The 25,514-nt window shown below is 51.5% G+C and overlaps 1 protein-coding gene across 4 annotated transcripts in view; it reads left to right on the top strand.

Annotated features, from left to right (window-relative positions):
- Positions 1 to 11,696: 11,696 nt before the first annotated feature.
- Positions 11,697 to 25,514, top strand: part of STK32C (serine/threonine kinase 32C) — a 60,573-nt gene continuing 46,755 nt past the window's right edge. For 2 of the 4 annotated variants that reach the window (XR_007376882.1, XM_048944022.1), the window contains exon 1: positions 11,697 to 11,893. Coding sequence is in view for 1 of the 4 variants with exons in the window: in XM_048944022.1 (XP_048799979.1) it covers positions 11,809 to 11,893 (85 nt within the window). In the remaining 3 variants the exon portion in view is untranslated. Of the gene's footprint in view, positions 11,894 to 17,433; positions 17,593 to 25,514 lie in introns of those variants that run through there. The other 2 variants (XM_048944025.1, XM_048944024.1) reach the window with 2 other exon arrangements.

Below are 25,514 nucleotides of genomic sequence, written 5' to 3'. Positions count from 1 at the left end.
GTGCAGAATCACCCCAGCTGGATGGGATGATCTTGGAGTCACCAAGGCTGGAAAAGAGCTCCATGATTCCATGATTCGATTACGGATGGAGGAAAGTCCTGGAGAAGGCATGGAGAGCAATGACCCACGATCACAGAGCAGTGGGAGCAGCACAGGCAGACAAATGGAGCCGAAGAAAAATGTATGCAGGCATAGAGGAATAATTAATTGACTACGACCTACCAACAACAGACCGGCAGCATTAGAGTAACAAAAATGCATAAAATCAAACACACACATCTCCTTCAGAGTCTCACTGCACTGTTGTGCAGGCTTTGCTTGGGGGCTCATGAAGAAATATGCCCACAGAGCCCAAATCCAAGCACCTTTCTCAAGCCATCAAGCATCCCCACCACACCGCCACGCTGATGGTTTTCCATGTGGCACCGATGGTTCCATTTTGCCAAGAGAGCTACAATTACCCAAATTCACAGTCATGATCCACAAATTAGAGAATTACTTCCAATAATGATAACATGTGTTGCAGAAACAGAAAAGCTACCTTATCAGCAGGAATGAATCGCTCTGAAAAATGCACCTTTTAAAAAACTATTTGGAATACAATTACGTTTAAAATAGTCTTGTATGAAGAAACAATCTATTTTTAAATAGATTATCAAAATGAATCATGCAGATGACTTCAGTAGTGGAGGAATGAAGCTTCTCTTATCGCGCTGACAAACGCTGAAGCTGAACACGACTTGAGTGCAGTGTGGAAGCCACCCGTGCTGCACAGCTACCACTGGTACTGCACGATACAGCAGTGTGCTCTGACAGCTCACGTAGCCAGGAGGACAGCAGGGCTGCCCTCAACCCTTCAGCATCCTTTTCAAAACCGTTTGGTTAAAGTTTATCCATCTGCCGAGATCCTTCATCATTCCCAAGCATTCCTAAATTACTCTAAGGAACATTTAGGCAGAATCATGCTCCTACACATCGACTTCCCACCCCTCCCATTAAACTGGGCTTAAACAATGATATAAAAGTATCTTCACTCCCATTTCACAGCAGGGGAAGCGAGGCAGGGCAGCTGGGTGGCTTACCCAGAGTTCAGAACCTCCCTGACTTCTCCAGTGAGCTGCTGGCAGCCCTGGGCAGTGAAGGCACATGTCTGGTCCCAGGCATCCACAGCCCACTGACATCTGAGATTCACCTGGTGGGACATCCTGGATGACAATACTTTTTTTCCCCCCTCAAACCATTACATTCAGAACATCTGGTTCCCACAGTTCTCCTCTGGGTACACAGACCCAGCAAATGGGTAAACAACGAAACTGTTCTGTTACCATTCAGATTTTTGTTCCCCTTCCAATGATTGTTCATTCATAGAACATTAAAAGTTTGATAAATGAACGCAAACACAGCCATATCTGGAATGAATGTGCAGAGAAACACACAAGAAGCAAAGATAGCAGCTGAGATAGAGTTATCCTGCATCAGCCTCCAAACACATCTCAGTTTATATTACATTCTGTTGGTGCTTATGATACAAGCAACATAAACCCAGCGTTCTACCTATTGGAAAAAAAAAATAAAAGAGAAGACAAAAGCACTGAATGGACACCACAGGATGGCAGCTAACGTGTGCTGAAGCTGTCAGCATTGCTCCTACTCTGTTTCTTGCTATAGATGGTTAGGATGGCAGGCATACGGACAAGACAGCAGTAGGGAAGGGTAGGAAGAAGTGCGGGCTAGGAATGGCTCATGAAACATGACTTTGTAAGAAAGAAAAGCTGTCCTGTCAAAACATGAGTGCTTTGTAAAACCATACCAGGCTTTGACAACCACTTGCTATGTCACAGGCACAATTCCCACATCTCTCTTCCAGCTTTCTGGGTGACCCCCTGAGCACCTCTCAGCACGGAGAAGCTGCCTGGGGTATGCAGAGGACCTGGGAGTTCTGACAGGGACAGCAGCACAGCAGGGAATGCGAAGCCTTCAATAACTAAGCAAGGCAACCCACCATCCTTCAACGAGGCTCACATCACCGTGCCATCTCATCTCATCTCACGCTGCCCGCTACGCAAGGAGTCAAGTCTGAAGCAGCTCAGCTGCTGTGGAGCTGGTTCTGCACGTCATGTCTCTACCTGCTACAAATACTACGCCGTAGGTGGCAGTGCCATGGACACAGCCTCTGCCCAGGTCACCCACAGCACTGCAGACAGCATCGCCCAGCACGCTGCTGCCAGCTGCGCTCAGACCCCTGTGACTGAGAAACACTGGGGAGGATGCAGGCAAGTGATTAAGGCAAGTGCTGCCGAATGCGGTGCGAGCAGAGCTGGCTGAACAGAGCGGCATGGCTTGGGCCACCCCTACACAGCCAGGGCACTGCTCACTAATGAGGATAGACACAGCTCTGCAGAGCCTGCCTGCAGCCAGCCTGGAGTGCCTCCAGCCATCTGTCACCACCACGCTGCTGCCCAACAGAGCCTGTCCTGAAAAGCCTGCGGTGCTCTTTTCCTATTGCTGTGGATTCAGCAAAACCTCTAATACAGCAGGGAAGCTGGCATCCTTTTCTTGGTACCTCTCATCCACGCAGCCAGCAGGAATGGAAGAAAGGGATGTATGCTGTATAGCAGAGGAATTCTGTGCACTTCAATATCAAGGTGGGAGATCTGTAATAATCAGAAGTATTACAGTGGCAAAGAGCCCTAAGCTAGGATCTGTCCAGAACACAGTATCACAAGTTCTACTGCAGAAGGCAACAGCGATCAGCAAGCAGCACACTGTGCCCCCAGCACAGAGCACTCAGCTCACAACAGCCAGAGGGGCTTTCCTAGCAGCTACTGTAAATAAGAAAGCTTTGTTAGATTACAGAAAAGGAAACAGTGCTTGGGAACTCTCCTGGGCCTTAGAGTAACACTGTGTCACTGAAGAGCCCCACCAGCCCCTCATGTGTCTGCCCGGCCCAGCCCTGCCTCCCCCGCGCAATGCACACACATGGCCCAGCCTCACCAGGGCTCCACACACCTTGCCAGCAGGGTGCTGTGTGCTGCTGCTTTGCTCAGGACAGAGGCTGCAGCTCTGTAGGAACAGGTCGCTGTGCGCCATTTGGGAACATACCTAGGAACATTTTGGGGTTACCAGTGGAGATGCCATCTCAGAGACAGGTAGGACACTGCAAGCAGAGGGCACTGGAAAGCCTAGATTAATCTATTTGAGTCCAAGGAAGCAGCCACTGCGGTCTATCTGAAGCAGCTGCAAGCAGCATTCCAACTGTGCCTGGCAGCACAGGTCTGAGCAGCAGCTGTGCAGGAGGCAGCAGGACTGCCTGCATGGCCAGCATCAGTGCAGGAGTTTGCTTGGTGAGATCCCAGCCTGGGGATGCAGTTTTGGAGCTGAGCCTCCCATCACTGCAGCAAGGAGTCATAAAGCTCAGACAACTTCAAAAAGGGCTGAGGAAACCAAAACAGAATGCAGCCCTTACACTGCGAGCACAGGCAGTCCAAGGAGTCCCAGACGGCCCCCGTGCTTGCAGAGGATGGGTGAACCCTCCCCAGAACCTCTCTCCCACTCTCACCTCCAGCACATGCAGGTCAGCCCTGCTTACAGGGCCCACACTGCCGCTCAGTTTCCCAGAGAGATTTGGTTTGGAAATACCTGCAGTTCCAAAGCAGTGACTGGCAGTGCAAAAAGGCACTGACTGCAAGCTACAAACTTAAACGCACCGTTGAGCATAAGAAGCTGCTGCAGAAGCTCTGGGCTCTAACACTCAGAGCCTGTCAGATGCCCCCAGATGGACAAGGCTCAGACCTGGATGGATGTCATTCTCCAGCCTTAGTGAGAGATGCAGCAGCAAACATTTGTGACTGAAACACTGCAGACATCAGATTAAACTTCTCCCCTCGCAGCAAAGCAGTAATTACACACACACACACACACACTCACAAAAGTAATTTCCTCCGCACCCCCATAGCATATGTTTGTGGTAAATTGAGAACATTCTCCAGATAAACACCAAAGAGAACTCTAACTACAGAACTGAGCATCGGTGTTATTTGCAAAACAGAAGTGAGCACTTACAAATTCTGCTGGCAGCTCTTTTATAGGATTCCTTCCTAAAAGCAGAGTTTCCAAATGCCTTTGTGATAAAACAAAATAGTAGCAACAGTACAGCAAAGTTTATTTAATAGAATGAATACTTTTCCTCCTTAATCTTTTTCTTGCTTTCGTTTCCTACCACAGAAAGCAGAATGCTTTTCCTCTGCAAACATCAGTGCTGAAGTGACGCACCCCAGAGCTCTCTGCTGTGACCATCTGAAGCTTGCATTATGCCCATGAATACACTCCTCCAGCACTGAGCAATTGATCTTTCTTTGCAAAGTGATCACTTTAAACTCTGACACTGACTACTCCCATTATAAACTCATCATTTGCAGCTGTTTGCAATTCTGCTGAACTGCAGCTGTTTGGGTTGTTGAGCACATTCCCCAGGCTCAGTTTGAGCTAAACTTGTTCTGCCATTTTCAATAATGAGATTAGAAAGAAATATGCAATTTGTACTTGGGGGGAAAAAGCAAACTGACCACGTTTTATTTTACTTCTGGAAGCTCTCGCGTTCCTATTCTTGGAGGCAGCCTCGAAGCACGACGTGGGTCAGGCATTCACCTCACACACTATTTGTGGCATTTATGTCTCATAAGGGATACTTTGGGCTAAGTCTGGAAGCCTGCTAACATTCAGACAAACCCAAAGCTCTCGGAAAACCATCAGCCTGCCTGAGCTGAGAAAACAAGAGGCACCTCGCAGCAGGACAACAGCCAGAGACCGCAGTGCTCACAGCTCTGAGCTGCACTGTGCTGGGGATACAGGGGCTGCCAAACACAGACGGCGTTTCCCCTCACAGCACACAGCACTGGCACCAAGGCAGCTACGGAGACTGCACAAGAACCTCTGCTTTAGTCATGTCTTCATTTGATTGCTTCCTTCTCCCGTTTTAACACCCACCAAAACACCACAGCAGGTGACCCCACACGGACAAGGCACCGTCCAGCCACGGGTGAGCTACAGCCTTATTCCAGCTGATGTGCTTCCATTCAGCAGCGCTGCCATTTGACTTGCTTGCTGTTAACGTTCAACAAAACATACAGGAGAAGCACTGTTGGTTTGTGGTTGGTTTTTTACCTCTATGAAGAAGAGAACAGCAGCATTCTGGCAGCTGCTCAGCAGCCGACCAACGTTTGTGGCAATGCTTGAAGGCATTTCAGTTCACTTGGAAACGCAACCACCACATTCACTTCCAGACTGCAAAGCCAAATATTCAATACAACTTAAAACAGAAGAGGATGCACACAGGGATCCCGCAGCCTCAAGTCTCACTTCCCTAATTTAAGCCTCTCCTAAATTTACTCCTACTGGGTAAAACTGCAGCATGCGGTGAGGACGGATGAAATCCCAGCAATATGGAGGAGCCGCAGTGCCGTGTTTCTGATGGCATTTCCTAAACCTGAGCTGTGGCTCAAAGCCCACAGGAGAACACAAAGCAGATGGAAGTGCATCGCATGCTGGGACTGAGGGCTGATGTGTTTTCCAGGAAAGTGCAGAGAACGCCTTCACCTCAACTACTGCAGCCAAGGTACAACTGTACCACAGAATGACCATGGAGTGCACAAACTGCACCACCAACCCTTCTGATCTGAAACCAATTTATGAAAGCTACTTAAAAACTGAAAGGCATTTTCCAGCTCTTTAGAGGCATAACCTTGATTTACTGCAATTTCCCAACCAAGAGCTGAACGTACAATTACCCACTCACAAGGGGCCCTACAATACCTCACACCTCCTTCCAATCACACCACGGATTTATTGTCAATCCTGCACAACTCTGCGCCATGCACTCCTCAAGGTTCATCTCCTCTTGTGATTCTCTTTGCAGAAAGGCTTCTTCCTGGCCCAACAGCACAAGCACACGTTCCTGTCAGCCTCTCCTCCTCACAGCGCCCATCAGCTCTTCATTAACACTAATTAGTAGCAGTTGTGCTGTGTGCTCCTCCACTCCCAGCGTCCCAGGAGATGGCAGGGTGCAGTCAGTGCAGGTGAGCACACAGCCCTGCACTGCAGCCCTGACAGCACATCGCTGCTTCCAGCAGTGCCCTGCACTGGCCATCAGAGCCAGATTAACAGCTACCAATCTTTGGCCAAATTGCCCCTCCTTTTCAGTTATAAACTTTGCAACTATAGACCTGCTTGCACCTCCTCTACAACACAGCCAGCTAAATTCCCTAAGTTTTGCATCATTTTTCACATTGGGAAAATGCCAACAGGACTTACGCTGCTGAGTTCACTTCTGAAACAAACCCTTGAGTAACAGACACAGCAGCTCCCTCCAGGTGGAAGGGTAACAGGACAGACAAGCATTGCACCCTGCAACAGGGGAGCTGCTCCTTGTGTGAACTGATGAATGTGAAAAGCAAAAACTCTCCTCTGAAGAAAGCAACCCACACAGTTACACACAACCAAGGAACACCCAGCTCCAAATAATACACATCTTAAGACTTCTTTTCAAAGCCAGGATTCAGGGTTGTGGCTGAGAACCTGCAGCCTTCCTGTTCATCACACAGCAGTGCTTCCCCACCGCGCCACCTGCAGCTAACAACCAATGGTGCCAGGTCAAACTGTTTGCCTGCACGAGGATTTGCTGGGATTTTATGTGCTACGTTTCACCTTGTAAGGTGATGCCATAAGAGAAATCAGTGACAGCTGAGCTTCAGAGAGGTGTTTGCTCTGCCCAGTTATCTGTTCAGACTGCTACCTGTATTACTGTATTACCTGTATTACTGTATTACTCACGTTTTACTTTGAGTTCAGATAAGCTGGTAAACAAACTTTTTTCCCCTTCATTTTTCTGAAGAACCACTGCACAACATTTGAAAAGCCCCTGTTTTCTGTAACCTTCTCCAGCACATAAAAGAAACATTAAGTTCTAATGGTAAATCTTACCAGCACAGGCTCTTAGAGAAACACTGGATTGACCCAAATACAGAGAGCAAGGGGCAGTGGGAACAGAAAAAAGTCATTAAGAATGTGAAAGGCTGAATTGCTCACACAGTACCAAAAGCACATTTGCGTTCTTTTAAGGGATATTTTCAAAACAAAAAGCCTCCTTCTCCATAAGGAAGGCACATGAATGTTAAGAAGCACAGCAATGTTTCATCACCCCCAGTGTGCTACAGGCATAGGCTTTTAAGAGTAGCATCACAGCTGATGAAATGAAACTCCAATCTCTTGAAATCAGTGAGAAAAAAAACAATATGCAAAAGTAAACACAGACAGAAGACAAACTCTTCGGAGCCGTTGCTCTGCCTGTTGCAAATCTCTCCTTGCCTTTCTGCACGCCGCTCCTTGCACCCATCCAGGTAGAACAGCCACACAATCCTCATCTTCCTAAGGCTGCAACATGACTAAGTAGCATCTCATGCTTGGTCTATTTGGTAGCCATGTCACCTTTGATTTTCTAAGCTGGTTTTCTACCATCATGCGCCTTGAAGTGCAGTTCATCTACCTGTGGCAGAGACTTGAATCAGATTTCCTCAGTAAGAGGACAGGAGTGCGGCTCACTGCCTGCTCTGCAGCTCTCGCACCACCCTGCCCAGCTGCTACCATCACACAGCACCGTGGGCCACAGGTGCTGTGCACAGCACTGACAGCAGCAGTGCTGCTTTGCCTGAGCTTTGCCTCCCTCTCGCTCCTTACAAGCAGAACCTCCTCCAGCTGACCTCTTGTTTATGGAAATCATCACATCCACTGGCTGGTAACAGGCTCCAGGAACAAACAGGCATGCATGCAACGCAACCAGAACTTCCACTGCTTAAATGCTCAGCTCTTAGTAAAATATAAAACACAAAGAGAAGACAGGAAGAGGAAAAATAGGAAAAGGAATAACAACTTCTTGGCGATTCTGAGAACAGCTTGTTCCTGATAACCTCTTTGGTCACCCCGCCTGCACGCTCCTCCCCTTGGAGGGGGACTCACAGCCAGAGGTGACTGAAAGAATAACCTACCTTACAAGCCAGCTTTTTATTAAGGCTCCTCATTTCAAAAACAAAGACCAGGGTGTGTGAAAAGGCAGACTTCTCTCCCTGTTTCCCCTTCCTATACTGGACCACTACAGAGCAGTTTATACGCCTTTCTTTCATTCCCAGTGCGATTAACACCCCTTACTGAATGACGCTTCCACGAAATCACTGTAATCGAGTTGCTGTGGTTGGCAATCTGCACTGCCACTCCTGCTCTGAAGTGCAGCTGCCCCCTGAGGGCTGAACATCCTCCCCTGCATGTTACTGCGCTGGCTGTGAATAGTGGCACAAGGCTCGTGTGCCCAGGGAACAGGAAGGGAACCCCATTTCCAGTTTCAGAAATAGAACACGCATACAGAACTGCTGCAGAAATAATGATGACCCGCATGCTTGAACCTCCAGGATCCCTGCACTGTGGGTGAGGACAAGTACTGCACTCTGAGAGAAAAAAGGGAGGTAACATCCAGCTTTTCTGGATTTTGCACCATTGTAAGTAATTGTACATGGGTAATTGTGATCCAGCATTCTCTGGTTCATAAATAGGGAAACTGATCCAAGACAGCAAGGATTTTCTCCTTCACATTTGTTCTGGTACAGAGGAGGAAACAACAATAGAGCTAGCTCTGAATTATTCAGGAGTACAAGGAGAGTTAGAATGCAAAATACATCAGTACTTATTTGCAATGGTGTTAACAGAACGAAAACTGCAAAGGTCACATAACACCCTGCATGTCCACAGACTGAATATGCGAACTTCACTTCTGCAATAGGAGCGAGTGACTGGGGCAGCTCTGCCCAAAGGAGAGACCACCACTGCAGCACAGAGCCTATGGAATAACACTGTGTTTAATGGCAGCAGTACTGATTTCCTCCCTTTCCCTTCCACAAATTCTCCAAAGTGAACGTTCACGTCTCATTTCCCCTGTAACCATCTCCTTTCCATCATTTAGATGTTGTCAGATGGCATTTAAGAGCATAAGCAAAACTATTGGTTCTCCAACTGGAACATCACGAAAAATCCAGACAAATTCTGGATTCTCTGCTGTATCACAAAACCCTGGGAGAACCTTTCTAAACTTCTCCTCTTATCCATGGTACAGTCTGTAACGTCACAGCTCAAAATGAGCTGGATGATGGACTGAGGCCAATTGTTGGAGTTTTACCAAGGCTGAGCAGCAGGTCCTGTGCTTCAGTTACAACAACCCTGTGCACTGCTACAGGCCTGGGCGACCTTAGAGGTCCTTTCCAACCTTAATTCTACGATCCCATGACATGCCAGCATGGCACAACAGCTCCAAATACCTGGTTTGCTATTTAGAGCCAGAATATCCTACCTCAAATCAAAGCGGGCGCCTAGAGAAACGGCTCTGCGACCATGGGCAGCATTTGGCATCTGATGCTTGCTTCTTTGGAAAGCAGCACTAAAATTCTGATTTCCTTGGCTGTGCAGTGGATTGGCCTCATGGGCAGGCAGATCTTGTCACGAGGATAACAATTAGATAGAAATTGCCTTGGGGTTCCCAGGCGCGCACCAGGATGTGTTGGAGCACTGTGGTGAGCTGCCTGGAAAGCAGTTTACCTCCCATCTGAAGTGTCCTCATGAAGGTAAAACTCATTACTGCACTTGTAATGAAGCAAAAACAGTTATTAATAAAAAAACAAACAACGTTGCAGCACCTCCAGCTCCTCAGGTAACAAAACCAAGGAAGGTGGGGACTCTCTCCTACCACGCAGTCAGGTCCTTGCCTCCCACTCCTCTCCTGCAAACCTCACAGACCGTGAGTACAGCCTATGGGTTTGGTGGCCCAAATATTAGTGCAGAAAGAGAAGTGGCACAGGATGGAAGGCAGAGCACAGCCACGGAATGGCACCTCTGTGCTTCTCCTACAGGTTGCAACAGAAAGAGGAACAGAAGAGTGAAAACTGATCCTCAGACACCCGCAATATATTTAGAAAACAAAACGATCCCTAAACAAAGAAAAATCACCATTTCTGTAAGCATGCTCTCTCCTTTTATCTGAGAGCTGTTCTTGATTTTGCACATAAATAGTGCTTAAAAACTATGCTTTGCCTTTAGAAAACCACAAATTCGTAAGTTACACCCTCCAGTTTTGAGCCTTGTACAACTCTCAGAGTTTTAAATAATGACTGACTTGTGACACACCAGCCCTAAGGGTGCAGTAACCAACATCCCTGTTTCATGACATGCCATAAAAGAAAACAGCACAAGTCTTAAATTAGAAACCGTGAAGTCAGGTCAGGTACACGCTGTGCCTTCTGGAGGGATAAGAGGTGGAACCAACAGCTGTGTCCTCGCTATGGCTTCCACACACAGCTGGGAGGGCTGTGTGCCACATGCAGAAAAGCTGACACTTCAACACTGCTTATTTTCCTAATTTAATTTAAATCCTTGCATCGCACCCTGAAACACTAAAACATGATAGAAAATTCAGTGATAATAGCAGAGTAACGAAGACCAATGCTGCAACAAAGAACAAGCTGAAGCACAACAACTGAAAACACAAAAGCAAAGGAAAAAAACTTGGTTAACTTTGGAAAAACTGCAGACAGGCAGGCAGGGACCTCCAGCAAGGCACCCTCAGCGCCGCTGCCAGCCCTTACATGAGGTCTGGAAGGGGCGGATCCTGGCTCCAGCCCTTCCTGTCAATCAGGTACATTGCATGCAGCTGAGCTGCCCTGGGCTGGCCCTGCCTCCCACCAGGTGCTCCATCACTGCTTCAGGCCGTGACTTTGCATTTCTGCTGCACACCCACGTTGCTCTGTGCTGCACCTGTGTCACGTTACAGCGATAAGTGGAATCAGCCACTTCACTCCTGCACTGCAAACTCCAGGCCCGGTTGGCTTTCCCAAATCCAAGCTTAGAATAATGGAATCACAGAATAGTGCAGGCTGGAAAAGCCCTTCGAGACCCCAACCCCACAGTCCCACAGCCCACATCCCTCAGAGCCACATCCCTGCAGCTCTGAATGCCTCCATGGACGGGGACTGCCCACCCGTGGGCAGCTGTGCCAGCGCCTGGCCGCTCTCTGGAGCAGACATTGCTGTGATACCAACCTGACCCTCTGTGGCGCAGTGTGAGGCCATCGCCTCTCATCCTGCTCATCACTGCTACCTGGGGCCTCTGCCGACCTCAGCACAGCTTCCCATCAGGGCATTGCTTCTATGGGACATCCTTAAGAGCGCGGCAACAGAGATCTTTCCAGTGAGGAGATTCTGAAACTCTGGGGAACTTCCGTGCAAGAAAAACTTCAATTTTGTTACCAAAAGGACAACGCCCGCGGCTGCCTTCGGACGGCCGGGTTACAGGTCAGAGCCGGCTCGCGACGACCGATTCCAGCCGCGCGAGCCCCGCTTCCACGCACAGCAGCCGCGTGCCGCCACGCTCAGCGCGCGCCCGCGGCGAGAAGCTCAGCAGAGCGGCAGCCCCGCGCCGCCCACCGCACCTGGAGCGCCGCTGTCCTCCCGCCGCCGCCGGGGGCGCTGCGTGCCGCCACTCCCGGCCCTCCTCCGCCCCGCCCCGCCCCGCCCGGCCGCGCTCGCCGTCCCCGCCGCCCCGCGCTGCGGCAGCCGCCGCGGGCAGGAGGAGCGGGGCTGCCATGCGGGCGGTCGGCCGCGGCGCGCGGGGCGGCTGAGCGCGGCTCGGCTGAGCGCGGCTCGGGGCCGTTCGTCCCCGCTCGCGGGAGCCGCCGTTCGGCGGGGAGCGGCGCGCGGGGCATGCCATCCGCTCGGCCCGATGTTCCATTGGGGCAAGTGGAAGAAGAGGATGGGAGCGAGCGCCTCCTCCTCCAAGAGACCCGTGTTCGACGAGCGGGAGGACGGTGAGCGTCCCGTCCGCACCTGTTGCGGGGCGCGGCGGATCCGCGGGGAGCGGCCGGGCGGGCCGGGAAAGTTCGGGTCGGAACGGCGACGCGGGGCCGCGGGAGGGAAAGTTGGAGCGGGGCGGTGCGGGGAGACGTGCGGGATGTGCGCGAGGCGCCGGGAAGCACCGCGGCCTTACGTCGGGCACGGGGAGCCGCCGGCGTGGCGGTAATTCGCCCTCGTTTGTCCTCGTTACCGCTGGGCCGAGAGGAGCTGCGTGTCGGAGTCACCGCCGGCTCCCGGCTCCCGTCAGTTGCCGTAGCCGTGTGTGGGGCCGGCACCGCGCTGCCTGCGCGCGCGGCCCCGCGGCTTCTCGGGGGGTTGTGAAAGGGTTTGGCCGTGGATGCGGGCCGGCGGCAGGAGCGGTGAGCGGTGCGAGGTGGGGACTTTGCTCCGGAATTCAGACGGAGCTGCGCCTGCACGCAGCCTGTGCAGGGAAATGGAGCTCTGCGGGTGAACCGCTGCTGGCCAAAAGCTGCTGGCGCTGATAACGGGGATTGCGAGTGGTGCTCTGCGATGTTCACCGGCACTGCTGCTCCGCGTGCCTGCTGCGCTCCGTGGTGCGGTTCGGCTGCGCGCCTGTTTGCTGCGCAGCATGGTTGCTATGGAGATCCCTTAAGACGTCCCAGTAAGTTCCTGAGATAAAGAAGGCGGTTAGTACTTCGGCTCTGTGTGTGACACTGTGCGGAATGACGGCCAGTGCTGATGATTTTAAGTAAAACAATAATAAAGGATATAAAAAATGAATAGGTGAGGACGTGACGTTTAACGTGTGGTTTCCCACTGGTGCACATACAGGAGCCCAGCTGCCCTAAGCCAGCATCCGACTCCTTTTGGTTGTGGAAGGGTGTGTGTAAAGAGGAGGTGAATGCTTATTCTCATAAGTAATAACACAAGGTCCAGAGATTGCCTTCAGCTCAGTGTGCTGCCACGTGCAGGTTAGGGCATAGAAATGCTTGGTGCTGCCTAGCCTGGCTGACTCGAGCAGGGCTCTGGGCTGGGAGCTGCCTGCCCGACTCTGGCCCTCTGCTGCTGCTCCATGCTGTGCTGCTGTGTGACTGCAGTCTGTGGTCCTGGGCTGCTGTGCTCCACTTAATTGGTGGCACGGAGCGCTGCAGGTTGTGACTCTCAGGGAAAACTCTGTCTGTCATTTGCTTCTCCTGTCTGCTCCCTCCATCTCTGGCAGCATGGTGTCCTGTTCTCTGCAGGACATCTGGCTGTTTTTCAGGGGTCGAGGCAGTGCTGGGTGCAGCAGTGGTGCAGCCCTGCTCTGCCTTCCTGCCACCACCTGGGCACTGGGGCTGTGCAGCACCTGCATGGAGCAGGCTGGCACTGACCAGCAGCGTCCTGCTCCTCGCTGCCTTCATGCTGGGTGCCGTGCCCTGTGCCGCCCCAACGCAGCTGCTTCTGTTAGCACTGCTGGGGCTGATCCGAACCCCCTGGGGAGCGGCTCCCTGCCTCCTGCTGATGCTCGTGTTCCTGGTGCTGTGCGAGACTGCAGCGTGTGTTCTGCTGTTTGCTGATAAAATCTTTGAAATATTTCTGAGGGTTTCAGAGCTGGGATGCAAAATGTTGGAAAGCTGACTGCGATAGGATGGCAGCAGCGTGCCTGGTGTTTGCTTCCTGAAGGCAGCAGTACGTTCAGAGATGGGTTCTGTCATCTTTGTGAGTATCGGCACCGGGTGCTTCCAGTGTGCAGACAGCAGCTGATAGAGATGTGTCCATTTGGGTGCCGCTGCCCAGGGATGCGGTGCCAGAAGTGTTGGGTGAGGCTGAGCCTGATTTTCTCAATTGGGTGTAAAAGAGAAAAAAAACATAAATGAAAAAAATAAAAGGTCTAAAAAACCCAACAAACCCAACCCTGTAGGGCTGAGTGCTCCCAAAGCTGCGATGTGCTGCAGCTGAGGTGGAGTGAAGGAAGCCTGCACGTGTGTGGCAGTGTGTTGGTCATTAACTCTGTGAACTGTTTCATATTGAGAAGAATGGATCCCTTTCTGTAAGGGTTTTGTAGGACTTCTTATTTATAACCATGAAAGCCATTAGAAATCTTGTTGCCTGGCCCAGGAGCTGGCTCTCAGAAGCAGAGGTGGTGCAGCCTGGTGCCTCCATTCCCTCCTGGGGCTCCCTTCAGAGCAAAGGCACTAAGGTTTCCCTGCACAGCATCCATGTGTTGTGGGGCTTATACGTTTTTGTCGTTAATGGGGGCTGGAAGTGTTTTCTGTCCTTACTCTGGGAAAGGAACAAACAAGTCGTTGGTTTGTTTGTTTGCTTTCCCAAATGCTGAAAACTGCTGTTGTGAAGCTAACAGGAATGCTTCAACGCAGCTATGCTAGACTGCTTACAGGTGAGCTGGGCTCGGGAGCTGAGCTGAGCAGTAGAAGTGCATGGCAGGGGGAGCAGAGCACTGTGTGTGTGTGCCCCATACCCGAAGTGCGAGCAGGCCGGGGCTCCTCCCATCTCAGGGGCTCCTACAGCAGCGCACAGCACACGAGGGGCAACGTGCAAAGTCATCCGGCGTTGTTTTACCTTCGGCTTGCGCTGAGCCGGGCCGACCCCAGGGCTCCATGCCGACGCGGTGGCACTGCCTCACGTTCGCAGCAGATTTACGGGGTGTTAATGTGGCAGCCTAATTGTTTTTGTCGCCGTCTGCGTCGGCGGTTGCATGCCAGCCCTGTGACACTGCGCTCTGCCGGCTTCACCTTTCTCGTTCCCCAGCCTCGCTCCTGATGGAGGCTCCCAGCAGCTCAGCTCCGGCAGGCCGGAGGTACGCAGCACAGCGCTGGGCGATGTGACCACGGGAGTTCAGGCTGCCCCTCTCGAGGAACGGAGCTCTTTGCTCAGGTGGGAGCAAGCCCTGACCGGGCACTGGGGGACCGTTGCTGGCGGTAGATGGCTGTTGCTGGCTCAGTGCCCGCCCCGCGGTGCCGCTCGGTGCCGGGCCGCCCCGCACGTCCCGCACGCCGGGTCCCTCCGCTCCGCTCGGTGCCGCCGTGCTCGCGCACCCCGGGAGGCGGGTCGGCCCGCGGCTGCTCCGCTCCGTCCCCATGGAAACGGGCGGCAAGTTGCAGATGTGGGGTAACGTGCCGCGACCATCTCGCGGCCATTCCGAGCGCTGGGCCGGTGGCTGTGTGGCGCCGCCCGGCACGGCGTGGCAGCGGGCGGCTCCCAGGCGCCGCGGGGCGCGGAACGGAGCCGGGCCGGCAGCTCCGGTTCCAGGCCCCCGCTCCTCGCAGCTGCAGCCCTGTCACAGGTGTGAGTTACGGCGTCGGGCTGCCAAGGCGCGCTTTTATTTCTCCTCCTGCTTCCTGTTTTCTGATCTCACGGCAGCGTGTCCAGCTGGAAGGCAGAGCCTGTCTGCAGCCGGACTCGCACGGCTGTGGGTTGGGAGCGCAGATGCACTTGCTGCCTGTTATTGAAGAACAGGAGGAATAAAGGCTTTCTGTTCCAAAGTGGTAACTAAGTAAGTGTGGGGGGGAGGAGGAGGGAGTGAGAATTGCAAGGAGGTGTCAGAAAAGCTGTGTTTAGCGTTGTCGGTTGTTTCTTTGTGTTCCTTTTTTTGTAAAGGATCTTTTTTCTTGCAGATCCGTGGCCTTTTTTGGAGTGTAGTTTACCCAGAGGCAGGTTCTTGTCACACGTTCCTGGCCTGCCTAGAGCAGGAGCCCTTCGCTCCGTCTGGCAAGTTGGAGCTTTTTGGCAGTTGTGCTTTCAGACGGTCAGGTGAAAACCAATGGGCAGCTGAGGCTGCTTTCCTGAAGTCAAATAAGGAAAAGTTAACAGATCTGACTGGGGTTCATGGGATGCTGGCTTTATTGGAATGGAGAAGGCAGATCAGAGAAAAGCGGTCAAAGGTACAGGTAGAATGTCAGATCAAATTGATACTTCGCCTGTTCTCTAAAGGTCCCAATCACTACAGTCTGCTTGAGAACTGAGAATAGCACTGAAGAACGTGCTTCTAGGGGCTTAAACACCTTATTTATCACATTAGAATGGCAGAAATACAGAGCCTTTCAGGCTGGAAGAGCCCCCTGAGATCCACTGCCCACATCTCTCTGTGCCAGGTCCCCAGGGGTCTGAACAGCTCCAGGGTCGGAACCCCCAGCCCAGGGCAGCCTGTTTGTTGCCGGTGTGATGAGTTCTGCCGCTGCTTCCCCTGGTGCCTGCAGCTGAGTTTTCCAGGGGCTACAAGTGCAATTAAATGGAGCTGAACAGAAGCTGTTGTGCATGGTTCTGGGTGCTGAGACCCAAGGGCGGCGGGTGCCTGGCACGTGGAGGTGCAGCTCGTGTGGTGTGTAACGTCAGCTTTTATAAGGTAAAAATTGCAACCTTGGAAGTGAAAGGTGTTGATTTGCATCGATTTGATGCCTTTATTGTGTGGAACTTCTGAAGCAATGAGCACTTCACAGCCGTGTATGGCTGGTGTAGTTCTCACATGATGGTGGTCACAGACATCCAGAGGCGGGCGCACAGAATGTCTGTGTGTAGATATGGAGAACGGTTCCTTTTCAGCGTCTGTTTCTTGTGGAATGGTTTTACTGCCTTACCCCGGGACCCCAGTGGCAGAGCAGCACTAATCACAGATAACAACTACGTAATAGCTGCCTGCTGTGTGACGTGCAGGTCATGGGGAGGCAACTGCAGCCGGCAGTGCTGACAGAAGCGTGAATCCGAGTGCTTCTGTGCCTGTGTGTGGGGAGGTGTGCAGCAGGAGCTGTGAGGGCGGAGAGCTGAGAGCCAACCTGGGCTTCAGCCTTCATCTCCCTAATGAGGGCGTGTGGCTTGTGAGCACCTGAGTGTCTCCTAACAGGAGAAGATAAATGTCAGCATCCTCTTCTGTCCCACTTTAATTCTTCAGGAATTAAGTTGTTTTACGTGACAGTTATCCCAAGCAGTTTTAGTTTTCCATGTGTGAACAGACGGCTGTGAGCACTGCTAAGCAGTGAGATCTGACAGTGCCAGAACGTCGATGTGCTGAGTCACCTCCCTGTGGTTCTTCGGGGGCTTTTCCTGAAGAAAACCTGGACCAGCAGAGGGATGAGGTGCTGAGTGGTGCTCTGACTTCAGCAGCCCACTGGTCTGGCTGTGCACCAAGTCCTTGTGGGTGATGGTCAGCCAGCCCGTGTAATTAAGTGGAACACCACGTACCGATGTATTCACAGCTCAAATGGCAGTTCTGGAAGCTGATCATTTGTGGTTCAAAAAATAACCCTGTTTGGCTCTTGGGCACCAGCAGCGAGTTCGTGTGCTCCAGGCAGTTCTGTGTTAACCTGCAGCGAGTTATTCCAGTGAGTGGAGCACGTGTTGTCCAGGGCTGGTGCAGACTGGGGGTACTGAGCACCTGGAAGCAAAGCGGTGAGGCTAAAGGCATGGAAGCATGACCTGGTGCCTTGCACTGGGTCTCCCTGCTGCATTGTCTGTGCAAGGGAAAAACACAGCTGTCTTTGCTCAGGAAAAAATATTTCCACCTTTCTTCATTTCAGGTTCAGTCCCTCACCGAGCCCCTTCTCCCCACCCTGAAACAAATCCGACCGTGCAAAATACTGACTTGTGTGTCCTGTGAGAGGAGAAGGATTGCATGGCAGTATCAGAAGGCATCGTGTGTATTTCAGCACCCAGAGTGGGGGAAAAAGAAAACAGCCGTGACTAGGAAGACATTGAATTGGTGAGAAGCCATTGTGGTATGTGGGAACTTGGCACCTGAGACACTTCCTAGCACTGGACTCTAATGCTACTGGTGTACACAGGTTGTGTAGTATGAGAGCCTGGGGGGAGTACTTTGAGCCAATTCTATGGTTATTTAAAGGACTGTGATGTGTTTCTGATTTAGATCCTGAATATAGTGACAAAAGTCAGAGCGAAAGGCTTGGGCAGAAGCTCTGGCTGCTGAGAGCAAGCTGTTCTCCATAGGGTAAGCCAGAACTCGGTGGGGAGGGGGCTGCACACGTGCTGCTGCTGAAGGAGTGGGGCTGTTGTGTAGCTGTGTGTGTCAGCTGGCTGTTTGTTGTGCTGGAGGCCATCAGGGTCAGTCAGGTTCCTTTGAAATCTCTTTCCTGCTGGCTGCACAGGTAGTGCAGTGTGTGCACACCTCGGAGGGCTCTGGACATCTCATGAGCACATCTTTTCCTTGCAAGTGGCACTGCTACTACTATTTTCTGTGCTATTTTGGTGTAGAAAAAGCACTTTCGAAGCATTGGATGGCAAGTGTGTTGCTGAGGTGTGACACTCCCTGGCAGTGCATATTGCAAACACCCACAAGCCAGTGCCATGACAACTGAGCAGAAATGAGATCTGCCCAAGCATACTGATGGCTGTGCAGTTGGTCTTCGTGTGCTGCAAGTTGCTGTGGAAGCACGGTTACCTCTTGGATCGGGCTGTCAGTGGGTGCATCTTTCTCCATGCTGCCAGCATCTCATGCTATCTCGCACTGTCAGTATGGTATCATATCTCATGTGAAAGGTCTTTTTTTTTTTTTGAACCGTGATATGGAGAATGCTAAATGACCTTGTAAAACTATGTCACACGATCCATTAGAAAGAGAATGTGCTGCATGTTTTCCTGGAACCCCAGTTAATGGAAGCTGGCAGGCAAGGCTAGAAGGTAGGAAGTGCAGAAAATAATATATATTAGGCTTGGGTTGTTTGCACCGTGGGAGAATGTGCTTTTTGCTCTACAGAAAATAAGGCTAAAGCCTGGTCCCAAGTAATTTGCATTTTAAAGGCTCAGTACTGCATGTTGTAATGAAATGAATAACTCACAGGTGTTCAAACAGCCCCAGTAACTTCATGTTCCAGGTTCTGGCTTTTCTCCGTGCTCCAGCAAATGGGGCACCCAGCCAGGCTTCAGCCCCACGCCTGCCCTGGCAGTGCCAGCAGTCAGTAACATCCTGCCTGGCTTTCGCCAAACACAAGAAGTGTTTGTTTACTGTCGTACATCTCTGCACCTTTGACCAGTAATGAGCACGTCCAGGGAAGAGAGTGCTGGCTCGAGCTGTTGCTATGAACTGGGTTTATCTTTGAGTTCCCCAACTGGGAAATGGTGCCTGTTCAGAAATGAGCTTTGTCTTGTAGGAAGAGAGTAAAGCTCTTCACTGCAAGAAAGACATCAAGGCTCTGGAACACGTCCAGAGAAGGACAGCAGTGCTGTGCAGAGTCTGGAGCGCAGGGCTTATGTGGAGCGGCTGAGGGAGCTGGGGTTGTTGGCTGAGGAGAAGAGGAGGCTCAGGGGAATTCACTGCTCCTTACAACTCCTGACAGGAGGCTGTGGCGAGGTGGGGGTTGGCCTGTGCCCCAAATAGCAGCGATAGAATGAGAGGTGGTGGCCTCACATTGCACCAGGCAGGGTCAGGTTGGTATCAGAGCAGTTTGTTCTGCAGAGAGCAGCCAGGCGCTGGCACAGCTGCCCAGGGGTGGGCAGTCCCTGTCCATGGAGGCGTTCAGAGCTGCGGGGATGTGGCACTGAGGGATGTGGGCTGGGCTTGGGGATCTGAAGGGGCTTTTCCGGCCTGCACTGCTCTGTGATTGTAGAATAGCACACAGTGCTCAGCAGCAGAGGTGGCTGTCCTGCTCCCGCAGCACAGTGCTGTGCTCAGCTTATCCCAGCACCTGCGCACTGCCTGGCAGCCAGCAGCAGTCCTGCTGTGTCTCAGTGCGGCTGCTCCGTACACGCAGGTCTGGGGACAGGTGAGGATGTTGCTGTGTCAGTGCTGTGCAGAGGTCCTGTGGTAACTGTGACAGCAGGGCAGGTCTGTGTGCAGCTCGGATGCTGTGTGTGGCACAGCACAAGCTCAGCGTGCTGGGGCGCTGGTGTTTGCTGTTCAGTTTGGTTTTTACCACACGTTAGATGCCACAGTGAGAAAAATTGTGAGCAGGTGTCAAAACGAGCACCGTGGTGAGCAGAACTGAGGGATTGGTTCATGTATGGTGCACTGAAACGTGCATCTTCTGATGTGGCTTTCTCCTGCAGAGATCAGTGTGTGAAATTATGATCAGAGATCAGTGAAATTATGCACCAAACACCAGGTTTCTTTTGACCGGGACAAATTGCTTCTGTTTGTTAAAACGCCAAGTAAGAGCAACAAGAGTTGTGTTGTTGTTTGCCCCTCTGTAAAACTTAAGCAGTGAATTTAGCTCCGTGTTCCTTCCAGCCTTGGCGTAATGTTTTTCTGCGCTTGGTTCAGCATCTCTTCTCCCATTCAGGATGGAGGGCGATTCTTTCTCCTTTCCAAACCACAGCAGGCCCTGGTGCTGCTGTGATCTTCTCCAGCTGGGTTTGTCAGTGCTGTGGCCGCATTTCCCACAGGGCTGAGGCACCGCTGATGGAGAGAGAGCAAACTGGCTCCTCCCTGCTGAAGATATTTTGGGAGCGCGTGTCTGCTGCTCATCACTGCCAGGACAAAGATAGGACTGTGCTCCTAAAATAGCACTGCGGGGCCACGTGTGCGCTGCAGGCTGCACTGGTGCTTCTACTGAGGAGGAAAATCCAGAGTTTGTTTTCGAGTTATCATAATTGTGTTGACAGTGCTGTCGCGTGGAAAGCTGTCTTAACTGGGTAGTGTATAAATTAGCTGCAAGTGCAATGTGTGTGCAGATACCACACGCTGCTCACATCACTGTGTGAGTAAATGAAGACCTGGTCGGCTTTTTAAAATGCACGTGCACGTAATTGCCTGCCTGGTGAGGCAGCCAGGCCTGCAGTTGCTGAGTGCCCCATGTGGGATTGAGCGCAGCACTGCTGGGGACCCCAGTCTGCTCTTGTGGCTCCCATTATGTGCATGCATTGAGGACATCATCGCAGGCATTAAGTGAATCTCTGTGGTACTCGTCTGTCCAGCTGCCGAGAACTGAGCAGAAAGGAACGGGCTCCAGCTCTTTTTCATGAAAGTGTGTTTTCTTTGTTTTCTTGTTAAAATTTTCTTCGCAGTGCTTGAGTGGAGTGAAGTGCTGTAGCAGAAAGCTGCAGCAGAGACCACTCTTAAATCTGTAGTTATGATATGTGCAGCATTTTTAGAGCTGCAGTAAATAGACATTAAAAAAAACAAGCAAGTTGCATTTTGGTAAGTGCATCTCCAGTTGCAGTTCTTTTGGATAAACTGTTTCTTATGGACTGTTTCTTTTGCACTGGAACAGGCTGCCCAGGGAGGTGGTGGAGTCTCCTTCTCTGGAGATGTTCAAGACCTGCCTGGATGCCGACCTGTGCGACCTGCTGTAGGGAACCTGCTTTGGCAGGGGGGTTGGACTCGATGATCTCTGGAGCTCCCTTCCAACCCCTACAATTCTGTGATTCTGTGACCCACAGATGATGAGCGATGATATCAAAGTGTCTCTGAGCTGCACCACTGCAGGGTTGGTGTGTGCTCACCTTCCCACACAGGGAGGTGCTGGATGCTCCTGACCCGATGGAATTGCTGCTGCAGCGGAGGCGTACGGCCCCCTCTGTGCATGGACAGACAGTGCCTTTTGCCTTTTCTCTCCTGTGTTCCAATGGTTGTTACCAGCCGCAGTGAAATGGATGTGAAAGACAGTCTTGTTCTTCCTTATGCTGTGGCAAATAGTAAAAGTCCCTTTGGATGAAAACCCAGTTCAGGAATGAGGGAATGCTGGTTGGAAGCTCTGAGGGGCGGCTGCACAGCCACAGGTATGGGTCACTGACAGAGTGAGGCTGTGGTGGGGTGTGGGAGCCTGCAGTGCTGTCAGATATGGCTCCCAGCACAGAGACTGTTCCTGCAGGAAAGGAGATGCAGTGAAACAGTGATGGAGTGCAGCAATAGGCGCAGTTTGGTGGAAGGCACTGGCAGGAGGTGTGCAGCAGGAGCCCTTTGCAGCTCGCAGCTCCTGTGCTGGTGGTGCAGATGGGGCACGGGGCAGCGCACCTCTGCACTCCTCAGTTTGAGAGCTGGAAAGAGCCAGAATGTGCTGTGAGGAATCTTGCACCAGGCTGTCGGTGGGGATTGGGTCCCACGGCACAAACGGCCCCGGGGCTGTGTGTGATAAAGGTACGGGGCCTTTTCCTGTGCCACAGGGGCGATCACGCACCAGTCGCTGTGGAGCCCAGCCGTTTGTTCACCATAGCTCTGCGTTCTGCATAAAACATGAAGTCAGCCAACAAGTGGGCAGCCCCCGTGCTTCTTCTTGAGAGCGGTCTTTGTTGCCTTCTGTGGCTACACACAAAAAAGTACGTGAGGACTTCAATTACCCACAGTTACCGGGTTTAATGTGAATTACTCACTTTTTCACGGAAAAGCATTTGTTAATTACTAATATTGAAAACTTTTCTAGTAATTAATGTTAAAATTTTTCCGACAACGGCGTGAGAGCCTTTCCAAGCAGCGCAATAGCAGCAGCTCTGTGTAACTCCGCATCCCGCTGATGTTCTGATACCAAAACGTCTCTTATCCTCTCTCCCCAAGGGCTCCGTCTCTCGGCGCTGCGTTCGTGTGACGGCAGCCGTTGCCGGCGCTGCCGGGTTGCGGTGGCGCCGGGTTTCCCGCCCTGCTCTGCTGCTCCCCGCCCCGGGAGGCCGCCGGGCTGCGGGAGCCGCGGCTGCTGTCCGTGGTGCTGAGCGTCGCTCCCCGCGGCTCCGCCCTGACGTCCCGTTCTGCAGCCAGCCACCAAAACGTTGTTTTCTCGTTTTTCTCAAGCGGATAACATCATTTCCTTGCTTCCTGTGCGACTCTGGCACTGAATTCATCTTCTGAAGCGTCTGGGACGCATCCCAGTTCCACGATCGGCCTTAGAGCAGCTGAGGAGAGGTGCGGTGCAGCAGGGAGGAATATCTCTGCCCTCCAGTTTGTTCCTTGGAGAAATGGCCTGGCTGCTATTGCTCTCTTGGCGTGTCAGCAGTAATACAACCCGACAGTGCTGCCAGCACACGGCTGGGGACTCTGCCTGCATCTCAGGGCACCGATTTCCACAGGTTTAGTATTGCTATATAAAGAAGTAGTCCGTTGTTTCTAAATTTACTCTATTAATGTCAGAGAGCATGAAGAAAAAATAGCAAAAATAAGCTGACATTTACAGCAGGGAGTGATGCAGGGAATGGGCCAGTTGCTGCTGCGCTGTTCGCACTGAGCAGTCTGTGAGTGTTTGGTCCTGTATCTGGCTTAATTACTCAAGCATGGAATCTCATCTGCATAGCTGGCTTTTTCCACTTCAGGCATAGCTCCTGAGTGTCTTATGCTGAGGGCTCCGATTTCAAGCACAATGCTGACATTGTCAGCACTTCTAAAGAAACACAAAGGGGAAAGAAGGGGAAACCAAATTTACCATCACTGTGGAGCTGGACGGTCGGTGGTGCCTCATAGTGATCAGCACTGGGCTGTGTGCTGCTATGGGGGTGGGCAGGATAATCAATAAACTTAAAGCAGTGCTTATGTAGACTTAATTATAGGAACAACTGAAAGGAAAGTGTCTTTGTTGGGTTTGGTGCTGGAGAAGAGCAGACCTGCTGGCTTGACGAGGATCGCTCTTTAATTAAATTGTTCTGTAGTTAGAGGGTAGAGAAAACCATTAAGAGGCACTCTGCTGAGGCTGCTAGGGCGATGTTAATTATTGATGGTTAATTAAAAAGCAAGTGAGAGGAACGTTCTTTCAGGGACTTGAGCGAGGGCTTGGGGTTGCCTGTCCCGTTGTTCTGCGTCCCATTGCAACCACACCCTGGCTCCGTTCTGGGTCTTGTGTAGAAGAAGCAATGCGTGTGCTGTAAGGGCTGTCCCTGAGAACACACAGGCTGCTGCGGCTTTCGCACTGCAGCCCAGCTGTGCACGCTCTGTGGCTGCCTTTGCTCATCAGCCAACCCTGCAGCCCATGGCCGTGTTTCTTGTTTTGCCACACGCTTCACTTAAATCCGTCATCCAACACGTTCATTTTGTTTCCTATGCAAATTTATCTGGGTAAATGAGCAAAATAAGTGTTGCTTATATGTTTTGACAATTACAGTACAATTTTCATTACGATCCTTCCTCATATACTGCTGAATGTTATGTGGTGTGTTTGGTGTAAACAAAGATGTTCTGCTAAAGTGCGATGCGGTTACTGGAGCTGAAGCCTAGTTGCTAAAACCCAAGTTAAAATATGGTGAACTTCCAGCTTCTCTGGTTTTACATTCATTTTTGCAGCCTAAGTGCAAGGAAATGACATAAGTAATGCACAGAGCAGTCAATGAGAACGACTCATTTGAACCTTTGGGAAGTGGGCTAAGAAAAAGGAAAGGGGAAAAAATAATGCTTGGCGTTCATTTATTTTGAGTTAGAAAGTTCAGGTATTACAGCGTGTTAATGCTCACAGTGAGCTCTGTTCAAAGCTGTGGGCACCAGCAGTTGTTGCTCACCAGGACAACGGCCTGCGCTGCCTGATATTGCTGTTAATCGCTTTCTGCCTCTGAGGGATCTATTTTGAAGCCTAAGCCTATTGTGCCAACACGAAGGCAGCTGTAACGTTGTCGTGCAGTGGTAAATTGGCAATGACTTTGCGTTTCATAATTAGTTAACAAGGAATAGCTTGGAATGCACATGTCGTTCAGTGTATCATTAAAATGCGCCTCACGTGGTTGACACACTGTTAATTAATAGGATTTTCCAAAGCTCTCAGTGACAGTTTCCATTTTGCCTCACCCAGTTGCCGGACGGACCACTGATGTAGATGGGAGCACATTAAGGCTGCAGCTGGACTTTTATTTGATATTTACTTTTCTTCTGACAGATGCTTTGGGACTCCGGGCTGACGAGAGGCTCTTCACAGCACAGTGCATGTGATGGTGTATGTGCACCAGGTGGTGCAGCCCCATTGCAGAGGGGTGGGTTGCTGCCCAGAGCTTCGTGGCTGGGGCTGGATGTGGTTGGGGCCATCTCTGTTCCCTCTGCTCACAGTGAAGGTCGTGAGAAACATTTCGAAGAAGTAATTTGAGAAACTACTTCCAGAGATCTGTGCTGAGTTACAGACTTCAATTCAATAGGTGTCTGTTACTTAATGGCAGTTAGAGATGCACTTCGGAAAGAAGCAAATCTCCGGCTTCTGAACTAAAATTTGCTTTGCAAACTAGTAAGATAGAGGTAGCTTATTCTGCTCCAGTACAAAAGCCTGAAAGAAATTAATGTCTGTCTTTAGAGGCGTTTGTTGTTGGAAGTGAGAAACGTTCACCTGGGCCTTTGCAGGCATTCTGCTGTGGAGGAGCTCAGTCACAGAGCAGACTGCAGCGTTTTGTTCCCAGCTCGATATGGAGCTGATTAATCAATCTGCTTTTTGGACTTAGTAACGCCATACTCTCCTGGGTTTGGTGCTCTTTTCCTTACAATTCAGAAAATGTTCACACTTTTCCTATCAATCTCAACACCAGCTACTTAGAAAGGGTGCATTCCCCAGAACGGGGAGGTGGGAGCACTGGTGGGAGGGCACCCAGCCTGGGGAGGGGAGGGAAGGAGTGCGGCCACGGCATGCCAGAGTGAGCGCAGCCTGGTGTGCAGAGCACAGCAGCCCTGGGCCGGTGGGTGTGCATTTCTGCACGGCTCCTGATGGCCCATCCCTGATGCTACTGGTGTTCGGGTTTGGGGTTTGCTTAGGCAACAAAGAAGAGGAAAATGGGCCCCGTTGT

The sequence above is a fragment of the Lagopus muta genome, chromosome 5 (assembly GCF_023343835.1).
Source record: "Lagopus muta isolate bLagMut1 chromosome 5, bLagMut1 primary, whole genome shotgun sequence".
Lineage (NCBI taxonomy): Eukaryota > Metazoa > Chordata > Aves > Galliformes > Phasianidae > Lagopus > Lagopus muta.
This window is presented reverse-complemented; position numbering and strand designations above follow the sequence as displayed.